At 42.6% G+C, this 15004-nt stretch overlaps 1 protein-coding gene across 2 annotated transcripts in view; it reads right to left on the bottom strand.

Annotated features, from left to right (window-relative positions):
* The window catches only part of PIWIL4 (piwi like RNA-mediated gene silencing 4), a 260422-nt gene that overhangs the window by 54312 nt on the left and 191106 nt on the right, over positions 1 to 15004 (bottom strand). For both annotated transcript variants that reach the window (XM_077298444.1, XM_077298445.1), the window contains exons 15-17: positions 3256 to 3456; positions 3071 to 3174; positions 2636 to 2706 (exon numbers count right to left, since the gene is read on the bottom strand). In XM_077298444.1, coding sequence (XP_077154559.1) covers positions 2636 to 2706; positions 3071 to 3174; positions 3256 to 3456 — 376 coding nt within the window. The remainder of the gene's footprint in view (positions 1 to 2635; positions 2707 to 3070; positions 3175 to 3255; positions 3457 to 15004) is intronic.

Raw genomic sequence — 15004 nt, 5'->3', positions numbered from 1 at the left:
GTCTACAAACCGCCGACCACTCCATATAAGGTATGGTCTACAAACCGCCGACCACTCCATATAAGGTATGGTCTACAAACCGCCGACCACTCCATATAAGGTATGGTCTACAAACCGCCGACCACTCCATATAAGGTATCCTGTTTGTAGACCATACCTTATATGGAGTGATTTCCAGGACAGACAGACAGACAGACAGACAGACAGACAGACAGACAGACGGAAAAACCCTTAGACAATTATATATATAGATATATATATATATATATATATATATATATATATGTCATTGAGACACATATATATATATTCTGTATTTAGATTTCATTCAGCGCGATATCTGTGAAAAGCCGGTAATTCAATTGCCGGCTTTTCATTTCTCCTGCACAAACCCGACAGGATATGAGACATGGTTTACATACAGTAAACCATCTCATATCCCCTTTTTTTTGCATATTACACACTGCTAATGTTAGTAGTGTGTATGTGCAAAATTTCAGCGCTGTAGCTGCTGAAATAAAGGGTTAAATGGCGGAAAAAATTGGTGTGGGCTCCCGCACAATTTTCTCCGCCAGAGTGGTAAAGCCAGTGACTGAGGGCAGATATTAATAGCCAGGAGAGGGTCCATGGTTATTGCCACCCCCCCCCCCCCCCCCCCCGTGGCTAAAAACATCTGCCCCCAGCCACCCCAGAAAAGGCACATCTGGAAGATGCGCCTATTCTGGCACTTGGCCACTCTCTTCCCACTCCCTGTAGCGGTGGGATATGGGGTACTGAAGGGTTAATGCCACCTTGCTATTGTAAGGTGACATTAAGCCAGATTAATAATGGAGAGGCGTCAATTATGACACCTATCCATTAATTCAATTGTTTGAAAGGGTTAAAAAACACACACACACATGATTTAAAAGTATTTTAATGAAATAAACACAGCGGTTGTTTTAATAATTTATTGCTCTCTCAATCCATTTGCAGGCCCTCGCTTGGAAAAATAATAAACGCACAAGATACATACCTTCAGATGAAACGTCACGTCCCACGAAGTAATCCATCTGAAGGGGTTAATTATTTTACAGGCAGGAGCCCTGCTAATGCAGCGGTGTGCTCGTGCTTGTAATTCCCCAGCGAATGAATGAAATGTAGGTCATTGACCTACATTTCCTTCAGTCGCGGTGATGCGCCCCCTGGTGGATGTCCTCATATGACCTGGAGCGTGGGAAAAAGTTCCCAGGCTGCAGTTCATGAGAACATCCAGCAGGGGCGCATCACCGCGACTCAATGTAAGTACAGATCCAGCTTTCCTTTCAGCACCCGGGGATTACAGGCACGAGCGAGTGGTTTATCGCAGCTCATGCCTGTAATATTAGTTAACCCCTTCAGATGGATTACCTCGTGGGACGTGATCGGACATCAGAAGGTATGTATCTTGTGCGTTTATTATTTTGCCAAGCGAGGGTCTGCAAATGGATTGAGAGAGCAATAAATTATTAAAACAACCGCTGTGTTTATTTCATTAAAATACTTTTAAATCATGTGTGTGTGTGTTTTTTAACCCTTTCAAACAATTGGATTAATAATGGATAGGTGTCATAATTGATGCCTCTCCATTATTAATCTGGCTTAATGTCACCTTACAATAGCAAGGTTGCATTTTCCCTTCATTACCCCATATCCCACCGCTACAGGGAGTGGGAAGAGAGTGGCCAAGTGCCAGAATAGGCGCATCTTCCAGATGTGCCTTTTCTGGGGTGGCTGGGGGCAGATGTTTGTAGCCAGGGGGGGCCAATAACCATGGACCCTCTCCTGGCTATTAATATCTGCCCTCAGTCACTGGCTTTACCATTCTGGCGGAGAAAATTGCACGGGAGCCCACGCCAATTTTTTCCGCCATTTAACCCTTTATTTCAGCAACTACAGCGCTGAAATTTTGCACATACACACTACTAACATTAGTAGTGTGGAATATGCAAAAAAAAGGGGATATGAGATGGTTTACTGTATGTAAACCATGTCTCATATCCTGTCGGGTTTGTGCAGGAGAAATGAAAAGCCGGCAATTGAATTACCGACTTTTCACTAACACCGCTGGGTATTTCTCGCAAGTCACACTGCTGGTCCGTGTGGAATCCGTATTTTTCTCGCCCCCATAGACTTTCATTGGCGATTTTTTTGCGCAATACGCTGACAAACGCAGCATGCTGCGATTTTGTACGGCCGTAGAAAGCCGTATAATACTGAACCGTAATATACGGCTAATAGGAGCAGCCCCATTGAGAATTGTGCCGTTTATTTTGCGAGTTTTACGGACGTAGTTTCTGCGCTCTTACGTCCGTAAAACTCGCCAGTGTGACGCCGGCCTAAAACTGTGGGGAAAAAGCCACAACCATCTTCTCATTCCAGAAACATCTTTCCTGGCTTTATCAGAGCATTAGTTATAATTTACCAGAATGTGCCTGTAGTGGAATCTCTGTGTTTGTGGGGCCTGTACCCGTCTCCGCACACAGAAGACATTATGCAAATGAATTGTAAACATGTTTTCGCTGTCTATTTTTCTGTCTGATATTTCAAGTCTGATTAATACAAAGCGAGAGCGATCTGCCAATCTGAGCAGCCCCGGGACCGGCAACTAAATTACCTTTCATGCACATTTTCAAGCAATCAGCAAAATCTGTTGATGTTTTCTGAATTATACACTGCGAAAACCATCTGCAAAAGAAAAAAAAAAAGAAAAAGAGAAAACGGGAGGAAATTTCGCAAACTTCTCGAAGTAAGCGACGGCATAACCTGTGATATTAAAAAGGCCCGAAGTGCAGAAAACATTAAAATGACAAAAATATTGATATTCTGCCAACTAGCAAAATTTAGGATTAAGAAAAAAAAGTAAAGTTTTGTATTGCACAAGTTAAAAAAACAAAGTTTTTGACACTTATAAGCAAGTGCATTACCTGTACTTAAAGGGGTTGTCCCATAAACGGTATCTGTCCACAGGATAGGTGCAAAATATATGATCACTGTGGGGGAAGGGGGTCCCCATCGTGCTTTATTGAGTGGTCCTATGGTGCATACTTACTTGGTCATTCGTGAATTTGTGCTGGCCACAAAGCCCACGACTGACTGAAGCTTATTGATGGCGTCTTTGTTGACATTGATCCCGATCACCATAAGAGATTTGAGCTGCGGGGACATAAGCGGCATTTAGTGACGATCACACAGTAACGTCCTCTCGCTGCGGGGGAAGGGAGGTTAGAAACTCACGGGAATCTCCACGGCCCACAGTTCTCCTCCAGTTTTACAGATGATCTGCATGGCGATTTTGCTGGCGACGCTCATTAGCATGTTCTGCCGGTTCAGCGTATGGCTCTTTACACACTGGCTTGGAAGCGGCTTCTCCAGGGTGAGATACTTCTTTATCGAGTCGTAGCTGTCTTTTGATTGGGAGGGCAGAATGCATAACACCTGCAGGGAATAAAAGGGGGACGACCATACAAATATCCTTTTTACGAGGAGGGGTGTTACACCTGTATGGGGTTACACAGTCTTGAAGGTGATAACAGAAAAATCAAGCGGCAAAAAAATGTTGGAAATTCTGGGGAGGAGACACAGACTAGAGCACTGAGTAAGGAGGAGTAAGTTCCCAGGGAAAGCCCATTGAGCTCTGAACTTGGAGCTGCACAAGCAGAGAACAGATGCTTAGAAGCTGCATACTGTGTACACAAAAAAATCTCATTAATCACAGAGAACGCACTGAGCTCCAAAGCTAACGCAAGTGGAGGAAAACTTTTATTATTGGTTATCAGATGGTTTGTGTCTGGTAAAGCATCTATAGAGCCTGGCTGGAGGCTTCAAACATACTTAGATGGTTGAAGATCGATTTATTAAAGGGACGTGAACATCAGAAAATGATCGAGTGTTTAATTCAGACTTTGGACTATGTATTTTTTGGCATTTTTTTTCTCTCTTATTTAAAAATAAAGCTAGTAATATTACATTTTTCACACTGGCCACTGCGGATTTTTTTTTTATACTAATACTACCTGTCTTTTTAGCATGAGATTTCCTTTTAATCTTGGACAGGATTACAATGACAGGTCACACCTCTATACACAGCTGATAACACATAATCCACCAATCATAACAGGCGATATCACAGCTCACCTCCTCTCCCTCCTATCACAATGATCTTTGCACACGCTCATGAGATGCTTCAATACAAAAGATAGGGTCAGAATCTGTTCATTGTGGCTAATGTACATGTGCATTTTCTGCAACAACACGAAGTTAGAGGCTATAAAAGACAGTGTGAAATTTCCATTTATTATTTATCTTTGAAATACATGTTGTGATATATATATACCTATATAATTTTTTTTTTTTTTTTTTGGGGGGGGGGGGGGCTCCAGCTCTCCACACTAAACCCCATCTAACACTGTCCCATTGCTACTAATGGATGATTTCACTATCCTCATTGTGATCGGTACTAAAGCGCTGCACCCAGTCCAGAGCCTGCGCGGTACTCTTCCTGCCCTGGACAATAGCGTCACTGACATGTGCAATACCCGGGGGTTTAGTGGGCATCCCTGTAACTTTATGGCTATGCTGGAGATTTGGAGCTCTGTCTCAGGAAAGCAAAACAACAGCGGTGAAGAAAGTATAACGCTAAAAATCATTTATTTTTTATATAAACAGTGCAGGTTCACTTGAAGGCACCCTGACCGGCGATAATGTATAAACCGGGCACACGTAGCATACACAGCATCTGCCATGCTTAAGAAGCCGACACGAAGATGGCTACTCATGAATATTCGCCTCATAAACCGGGTGCCGCCATCATTTCAACAACCGAAGAGAGCGAGATGAAACCCTGAAATTAATTCCTGTGTAATTAAACCTTTGTGGATTTATTACTTAAAACATTGACATTCAGAAAGACAGGAGTTTGGATTCCGACTGTTTGTCTAATTATGCGGCATTAGCGCGGCGTTGTTATGAGAGGGCCGCCAAGCCGATTTATCCTCTTCTTAATCAGTGCCTCTTTTGTAATGATGCCGACAATGAAAACTGTTTTTTCTTTTCTTTCTTAAATGGCGCATTTGTTCCTTTCGCCTTTGGATTAATATGCAGAAGACTATCTGCCAGGATATTATTACGTATCGCTATGAAGCAGCTATAATCATCCGGAACAAAATATACATACATCTCACTGTCTTCACTAAGGAAGTGTTTTCTAATCTAAACCAAGCTAATGGGTTGTTAGAAAGCCAAGGGAAGATACATAAGAATCAGAGATACCAACACTGCCGTGCTGCTTAAAGGAACAATGAACCTAGAGTTTTCACAGCGCAGTATGTGAAATCTCTGCTTGTGCATTTCTTGAGAGTCTTCTCTGGGGGCGTGCGCTTTCACTCCTCTTTCCCAGACGCTGCCAATCACATCTCAGAATCTGATCTAGCAGTGTATCACTCTCAGACAATTCTGAGCTGTGATTGGCAGAGAAGACGCCCCCAGAGAAGACTCTGAAGAAACACCCAGTTGGACTGCAAGCAGAGATTTCACATAGTGCCCTGCAGAAGAATCAAATGCGAATAACTCTGCAATGGAGTGACATAGAATAAAACAGAAAAAAAGCAGCAGAACCAGAGGTGCTCAGGGATATTTAAAAGGTGTTTAACTCATTTTTTGAGCAATTGACAGGTCCTCTTTAGGGGTGAGAAAAGGGTATAGAAAGCCAAGCACCAGAAATTGATTCTTTTACTAAATCTAGAAAAGAGGAGATCATTTTTTTCCCCTCCATTTTCAGCTACAGACCACCTTAGGGGATGGAGCTTCACTACTGACATATATAGTAAAATAAATAAATATAGAGCTGGATTCATTTCTACCAGGTCTGTGTAACAGCAATAAACAGAAAAATCAAAGTTCCTCTCTCCTTCCAAAACATTTTTAGAGGCGTTGTCAGATAAAGAAATATTTTTTTGCAAGCATGGATGCGCTGGCTTCAGAAGGGATGCTTGTTCTAATGAGAAGTCAAAAGGGCTGGGTCACCCAGTGATTGGCTGCAGCGGTCAACTGACTAAAAGAAAGCGTAATCAGAGAAATATCTTTCCATTGACTTCTAAATGGAGCAGGCATTGCTCACAAAAGAGCTGGATCCGGAGGAAGGAAGGTGCTTTTTTTGTTATATAGTGGACATTGGAAATGTATAAACAGTGTGAACCTTGGTGTTTCTTTCCACCCTTACATATATTATAGGCTGTTTTTTTTAATTTATAAATCTTATAAAAAGGAACAAAAATTAAACTCTTAGTTTTCTTCAATTTCACATGTAATAATTTTTTTTTAAAACATCTATACGCCTCTAGATTTATTCCCATGTTTGTTCTGATTACATTGACAATAAATACATTGCCGTGTGCTATGTTTTTAGACATATAAGGTGTATTATCTAAAATACAGTATAATAACTTTACATACAGTATAATAGGCTTTCAGGTTACCACCTACTGGAAATAGAAATCCTAAAAATCGACCCTTTAATGAGTCTTGCCAGATGACGTAGGATAAAAGCTGATATAGAAGGGTTAATAGTTTGCCTTTAACTACCTTGCCTTTAAGTGCCTTTTGCCTTTAAGTATTAGAATTGCTAGAATCTGTTGACTCAGTAGTCTGACGGTCTCCTCTTCAAGGAGACTGTGCTTCTTATCATGTATGTTCTCAATAGTCAGTACAACATATTCTGGGTTATGGTAAATAAAGTATGACCCTGGGTGCTGGTGGGGGCTACATGAGTTACATTGAAATGCATGCTGTGTAAATGGTATAAAGCATTGCCTTGGTTTTAATATGTCAGATAAAAGTGACTTGCTCACGGGATACGTGTGAGGTGTCTTTTGTCTCCAAGCGCTTGTCAACTAAGGGCGTAAATCCACAATTAGGACTCACTGGTGATCTGTCAGCTGACACTGGTCAGAACAAAACAGCTACGACAGTTTGGCGCCCGAACGGGGACCGTGTAACCAGCCGCCTTATTCGGAATCCGTATGTGGGAGCTTCCAGAGAGATTGGATAATGCAAACAACTGCTGCAGCAAGGTGAGAAACGTTATTCTTACAATCTGTTTGCACCTGCAATCTCTCTTCCGGATTTCTCCATACCTCTGGGTAAAGGCTGTAAACACGGTTCAAAGAATCCACACATCACCAGTGAGTTTTGTGTTTGTTTTGTCTGTTTATGTCCGTATGAGAGCTGAATAATAGAGTTATAAGATGATAATTGTTATCTGTATTATTCGTCAATATCCTAATTGGTTGTGTATTTGTTTAGTGTGGGTAATACAAGAGCTGGGATAGACTCTGTGCAGTGTTGTTATTTTGGTCATTTTGGATTGGCAGTACATTATATGAAGCTGTATTTTGTATAAGGCTGTGGGTTTTGTTGTTTGGCCTTAAAGTGCTTTCAGAGTGTCAGTGGACACTGCTGCAGTTTTATTCATATAGAGTTGTGTTAATTCCAAAGTGCAGAATAGACAGGCTGTGTGAGCCTTGTATGTGTGTATGTCTATGAGTCAGAGTGTCAGTAGACACTGCTGCAGTTTTATTCATATAGAGTTGTGTTAATTCCAAAGTGCAGAATAGACAGGCTGTGTGAGCCTTGTATGTGTGTATGTCTATGAGAACCTCTGAATGAGATAAGAGGTGGAGTGATTGAGATAAGGGATTTTCTTCTTGTGAAACTCAACTAAAAAGTGAAAGGAAAAGAAAAAAAAAAAAAAAAATCAAACAAAACAATCCCTGAGCACGTATGAATGAATGATCACATAAGTATTATTACTTATCTAAGTGTTGTTGAGGGTCCAGGGTGAATGAGTTGTGGATATTTTTAATGTACATTTAATTTACATCTGAAATTCAGAGAAACCTGTGTTATATATGGTTTGACATTGGATAGGTTTCTATGTATGTCTATATGTGGTTTGGCCGGACGCGGTCAGAATCAGCTTTTTCAAGTTGTGCAGTGATTTGCCTGTATAGAGAAATTGTTTTTAATTCCGAGAGGATGAATGTTTTGTAAACTGCTTCTGTGTGTGTGAGGCACAAAGCTCTGATCAGCGCGAAATACCAGATGGGAGGAGGGAAGTGCACCCCTGCGCTACTTGCTTGAGATTCTCCCCTTTGCGTGTGGGCCAGAGGAAGGGGGAGCCATGTATTGCATTCTAAGTTTCTCTGTCCTTGGTTTGGTACACGCCTATTTTAGAGGAAAACTTGTAAGTGATTGAAAAGATTGGTAAAAGATTCACCTGCTTCAAGCTGAGTGATTGATATAGCAAATTGAGGATCAGCAGAGGAGGTAACCAACTGCACGGCTGATGTAGTATAGGTGGTGTAACCTGCTACAGTCAGTCTACGGCATTAGGTGGTGTAACCTTGCCGTCCATGGAGCTGTGCTAGCCAGCTGATTTACCGAGTGGTAGGTGGTGTAACCTGCTTCGTAAAATCCTTTAAGTCCACCGAGTGGTAGGTGGTGTAACCTGCTCGGTGTTGTTGAGCGGATAAGTTGAAGCCATGGGCAACTTATTCTGTGTGCAGTCAGGGCCCCCAATGGGATCCAAAAACCGCTGTATAGATTGGAAAAAGGAAGCAGTGAAAGATGTGAAACCAATATTGAAAAAGGTAAAAATGCCAGTGAGTGGATGTTTTGTTGTTCACAAAGGCACAGACAAAGGATGAAAGTAAGGTGTATTATGAATGTTTTGATGCTTAAAAGTCCGACTATGACTGACACATTACTGCTACCGTTATACCTTTGTATAACAAAGAGACCCAGACAAGACAGATGGACTGTGGTCAGACAAACCCAGACTGGAGAAATACTCGTATGATCTGTGCTGCAACCCGACCTAAGAGAATTACACTGAATCCTATCCGGACAAGATCACATGTAGTGACATAAGAAGCTGACACAGGATTGTGGTTGGTGGATAGTGGGGACATTAACTTTTGGGAGTAGGCTGACAGTAATCCTTTTGGGAAGGAGCTGTAGACCAGCATGTCATGTCACCCCCAACCGGTCATCTAGTCACCCCCACCACCAGAGAACCAACCACATCAGGTAGGGTAGGACAGATATAGGAGTATTATCCCTGGAGGCTCTCTGACTAGTTAGCTACGCAAAAACAATTGGCTGACCCTAAGAACCAACCTTTCCCATTTTTCAGATAAAGACAATATGATGGACGTATAAGTGCACCTGGGCAGGCCTAGGGAGTTAGTGAGCACAAAAGCAGGTGGCTTGCTAGGACACATAATTAAGACACATACAGATGTGACAGAAGAAGAGAGTGTAGAGATGTACTTTAGACGGTTACAGCTTAAATGGGAAGACATGGGGTACAGTCCCATAAACCCACTTGATGTTAAAGTATTGGTAAATACATTCATTGACGGTATGACCAAAGACTTACGAGACGCAGTACAGACAGCTAGACCTGAATGGATCAATGTAGATCCAAAAGATCTCCTGAAAGTTGCTAAAGGAGTTGAACAAACTAGGACAATAAGACGACGTGTCATGTATGCTGGAGTACAAGGAAAACAGTAGAGACGTAATGAGAGACCTAAAGACTTAGAAACCGTAAAGTGCTGGAATTGTGGAGAAAATGGACACTCAGACCAATCTTCCACCTTCTTCACCTCCAGACTAGGAAACTGACAACCCAGTGACAAATGTGTGCCCTGTTCTTGTCCCCTCTGGACCAGGTCCAGCCTTGATGGCCACCATACCAATGCCGGGAGGGAAAAAGACAGAATTCTTGATTGACACTGAGGCAGCCGGAACTGTGGTACACAAAGACTTGATAATGCCAGACATGATTACTGACGAGACTGTGGAATACGTGAGTGTAGACGGACAAGCGACTGAAGCCCCTATGACTAAACAAATAAGACTAGAATCACGAGACCGTGCTTAGAAGAGCTGCTTACAAACTTATTGTCAGTGACAATACCCCTATGGATTTGCTGGGAGCAGAGTTGAGTGCTGGCTAGGCCATCATACAGTACTCTCCTGAGGGTATTACAGTCACAAGTCCCCTTTCATATAAACACTTGGTGCAGAGGGATGTCAGGGTCTTCCACGTGCACATTATACCACAGGTAAATCATGCCCAATTATAGTTACACTTAATTCCATTCATTTGCCAGTTTAGTAGTTTCCTTACACAAGATGGTATAGTTACCGTGTATTTCTAGGTTGTCTTCATATGATATATATAGTTTTTTAGCCATTCATTATATTGGCTCAATCCATAATCACTGTTTATTTGTCTTTTCCACTTCCTATACCTTATCGCAAGCAACTGGTATTGATATTTGGTAGTTTTCAAATCCCTTCTTTTTATATTTGGAACTGTTAGTTATGGATTTACATAGGGCTACTACCTTCTTAAAATAAGCTTGTGCTTTGCTGTGGCCTATGGCATTGTGCTCTCCCATTTTACGACTCAGTACCTTCCGTAAATATATATATTTTCATATATATAATTTTCTTTTGGTAACATATTTTGTGAATCAAATTTAGTTTTCTTAAGAGGTACTCTACCCAATCAAATACGGGTATAAATAGTATTTGGACATTTGTGTCTGATTTATATAAACACTTGTGTAAATTTGCAGAAATGGTGTATATGGCAAGAGTAGTGAAAGTAATACCTGACACCAGAATGTCTGAGGACAGGGAAAAGAGTCAGGTGCCAGACACCGTTTGGGCAAGGGGAAAATCTGATGTGGGTCGATTGCCCATTCCCCTTGTTTTGATTAAATTAAAAGAAGGAACCACTCCTCTTTGGTTAAAGCAACACCCCTTTGTATCCCATTAAGAAGAGAAAGGACCCAAGGGTTCCCCTGACACAGAATAGTTCAGGACTTACAGGCCATTAATGATGTTGCAGTGAGTGTCATCTCAATTGTCCCTAATACACACACCGTACGGTCACAAAATGTTTCACAGTCATTAATTTGGCAAATGCATTCTTCTCTGTACCACTGCACCCTGACTGACGGCATCTTTTCTCTTTTACTTGCGAAGGTAAACAATACTGTTGGACGGTCCTCCCAAAAGGGGGAAAGAACTCCCCAACCATCTATTCAACAGCGATGGCAGGGATTCTTGAGCAGTGGCAACCACCTCATCCACAGACTGTACTATTGCAGTACATGGATGACCTCTTGCTCTGCTGCCCGGACCAGACGTCCTGCTACAGCTATAGGTTCCTTGCTGTGTTTTTGGCAGAGAAGGGTTGCAAGGTCTCCCGTGACAAATTACAGTATTGCAAACAAAAGGTGACATTTTTAGGACATTGTATTGCTGAAGGTACAAGACACCTGACTGAAGACAGAAAACAGGCAATACAAAATCTCCCTTTACCCAGGTCACACCAGCATCTACGTATTTTCCTAGGTTTGGTGACCTACTGTAGGCCTTGGATAAGGTCTGCTTCACAAATGATGCAACCACTCTATGACAGGTTGTCATCAAACCCCTACAATCTCACTCAAGAAGCAATTGATTCTCTGAAGCTGCTCATTGTGCCAGCCCCGGCCTTAGGCATTCCAAACTATGATCAGCCATTTTTCTTATTTTGAACAGAGCAGGGAGGACATGCTACCGCAGTACTGACACAGCAACGTGGAGAGGAACAGAGACCGATAGCTTACTACTCAGCACAATTAGACCTAGTGATTAGAGGGTCTCCTACGTGTGTCCGTGTTGTAGAGCTGCTGTATTACTGCTAGGCATGTGAGCTCACACTGACTTTTTCTTTTGACAAATTTGTTCCCCACATGACATTAATGCCATACTTGTACAAGTTCAACCAAAACACCTGTCTATGGATAGACAGATCAGACTCAATGTGTTCTAATACTAATTCCTGAATACGTCACCCTCAAAAGACATAGTGTTCTGAATCCAGCCACTCATCTGCCTGTGGATTCAGAAAAGGGGGAATTGGTGACAGCATTAGGAAAAAAAAAAAAAAAAAAAGTACACTGGTACGTTGACATGACGCACAAACATGACTGCATAGGAACTGATGAGTCAGGAGACAGTATGTTTTACATATGTTCATGAAAAAACCAAAAACAAAAACAAAAAGCTGTTCCTAATGCATATTTTGAAGTTTTATTTTTGTAGATGGCTCCAGATACCACCAGGATGGGCGATTCTACACTGGACATACAGTAGTATCCTCACATGAGGTAATCCGAGTTGAACCACTCCCTCCACACATGTTGGTGCAGGAGGCAGAGTTGAAGGCGCTCACTGAGGCGTGTAAAGCTGCTGCAGGTAAAGTCGCTAATATTTACACAGATTCGAATTGTGCATGGGGAATATCCCATGATTATTGCCCTGTCTGGAGAAGCAGAACGTTTCTTACATCAGCCGGTAAGCCCATTAAAAATGCAGAGCTGATGAAACAATTAGTGGAGGCATTGACGTTACCAGTCCAGGTTGGCATCGTCAAGGTAACAACACACACGGACGGTGACTCTGTGGAGGTAGAGGGCAACAGAAGGGCGGACGAGGCTGCTAAAGTAGCAGCAAGGCGGCCTAGGGAGCAGTGGACGGTGGCGGAGAGTCAGCGTATTCCAGCCACACTGAGCCTAGATGTCCTGAAATCCCTCCAGCTGCCCAAACAGAGAAGGAACACGGGGGAGAATGGGAGCTGAGCTAAACTCAAAAAGAGTTTTGGGAGAATAAGGATAAATTGTATATACCAAAGTCCCTGTTCCTAATTATGGCGCAGGCAACACCTGGCCCCACTCACACCTCAAAATGTCACATGTGTCCATGGTAGATGCCTTCTGGATCGCTCCTGGTTTCAGTTACGCAGCAGCAAAGCTCGTACGGTCATGCCTCATCTGTGCACAGCACAACCCTGGTAAAACAGTAAAAATCCCTAAGAAAGCGACACCCAGGCCTCTCTACCCGTTTCAGAGACTGCAGGCTGACTACATACAGCTACCCAAGGTAGGTAGGAGTGTGTGAAAAATGTCCTAGTATGTGTAGATCTCTTCTCTGGTTGGCTGGAAGCCTATTCGGTAAAATGTGCAAATGCTAAAGTGACTGCAGACGAACTGATGAAAGAACTGATCTGCAGGTATGGTGTCCAGAGACCATAGAAAGCAATAGGGGTACACACTTCACGGGAGAAATAATGAGGGAAGTCATGCAGGCCCTGGGAGTACAGCAAGCATATCATGCACCATATAGACAACAAAGTAGTGGGAAAATGGAAAGACCAAGTGGGACACTTAAACTGGAAATTCAGAAGCCATGGCAGACACAGGAAAGAGCGGGGTAGAGTGCTTGTATCTTGCACTCTTTCTAGTCAGACACACTCCAAATAGAAAGACAGGCTTGTCTCTTTTTGAAGTCCTGTTTAGTAGTTTGCCAAAGACTGGTCTGCACTTCCCACAGGTGCTACAAATGCAACACGGTGCTATAACAGCCCATGTCCAGGCCTTGAAGAAAATACTTATTGTGGTGCATAAACATGTGTTTTCATCCATTCCAGATCTTAATGCCAGTGCAGACGCACATCTGCTGAATCCAGGTGATTGGGTGGTCATACACAGACACGCGAGAAGGAGCCTATATCCATGGTTTTGACGGCCCGTTGTAAAGTCCAGTTGACCACATTCACTTGGGGGAACGCCCACCTGGATCCATGCCAGTCATTACAAAAAGATCTTTTCACTAGCAGAAAGACTGTTGTTCTAATCACCTTGCTGGTAGTGGTAGGATGTCTGCACCTTACAGAGACACTGGATAAACTTTTAAATGTTGACAAGGACAGCAACTTACTCAACATCATGCTTTTCTTATAAAAGACGCGGAAGGACAAACCTGCTGGACTGTTAGATCTGTATACACAGCCCAGTATTTGTAAGGGCTATGCTGTACTTAGCCTTTACCTCTGGAGCCAAGGAAGGTATTAACACCACACAGCATATCCAATGAGTCTTGGACTCAGGTTTTCTAGGTTCCTTAAGGCTCTTAATGAGACTAATACAATATAGAGACTCCTTTTTAAATCCAGCCGATTGGCTTAGCGGCCTAGCAGGATGGATTATTTTTGGTATTTTTCAGACTTGTATGCAAATCTTGTTGCTTTGCTTATTGTTTTATGTAGCCGTAAAAGTGCTAATATATGTATTACCTAAGGCTGAACCTTCTGTAGTATATCATAGGCCCCGTATGGCCACTGCTGATGGGAAGTTGAGTGTCCACACTGAGGGTGGATGGGCGAAGCAGGTAGGAAGTCCCCTTATGGGTACTAGACCCATGAGACAGTAGCTCCTTTGTGGACATCAGCTGACCCCATAGTAGAAGTTATACCATTTACAAAAGGGGGAAATTGATATAGAAGGGTTAATAGTTTGCCTTTAACTACCTTGCCTTTAAGTGCCTTTTGCCTTTAAGTATTAGAATTGCTAGAATCTGTTGACTCAGTAGTCTGACGGTCTCCTCTTCAAGGAGACTGTGCTTCTTATCATGTATGTTCTCAATAGTCAGTACAACATATTCTGGGTTATGGTAAATAAAGTATGACCCTGGGTGCTGGTGGGGGCTACATGAGTTACATTGAAATGCATGCTGTGTAAATGGTATAAAGCATTGCCTTGGTTTTAATATGTCAGATAAAAGTGACTTGCTCACGGGATACGTGTGAGGTGTCTTTTGTCTCCAAGCGCTTGTCAACTAAGGGCGTAAATCCACAATTAGGACTCACTGGTGATCTGTCAGCTGACACTGGTCAGAACAAAACAGCTACGACAAAGCCGAACCAGAAACTCCATTTGCAGACACGTGTTTCAGGGTGTTGCCCCTTCTCAGTGCAAAGCTGGAGATCCCATATGGCTGGATGAGAGACCTCTGACGGGAATCTAACATGTCACCTTATGGAGAGGGTTGAGCTGGTGTAAAGAGACTTATAGGCCATGCTATC

Source organism: Ranitomeya variabilis, chromosome 3 (genome assembly GCF_051348905.1).
Source record: "Ranitomeya variabilis isolate aRanVar5 chromosome 3, aRanVar5.hap1, whole genome shotgun sequence".
Taxonomy (NCBI): domain Eukaryota; kingdom Metazoa; phylum Chordata; class Amphibia; order Anura; family Dendrobatidae; genus Ranitomeya; species Ranitomeya variabilis.
Note: the sequence above shows the minus strand (reverse complement) of the source record. Positions and strands in the feature narration are given on the sequence as shown.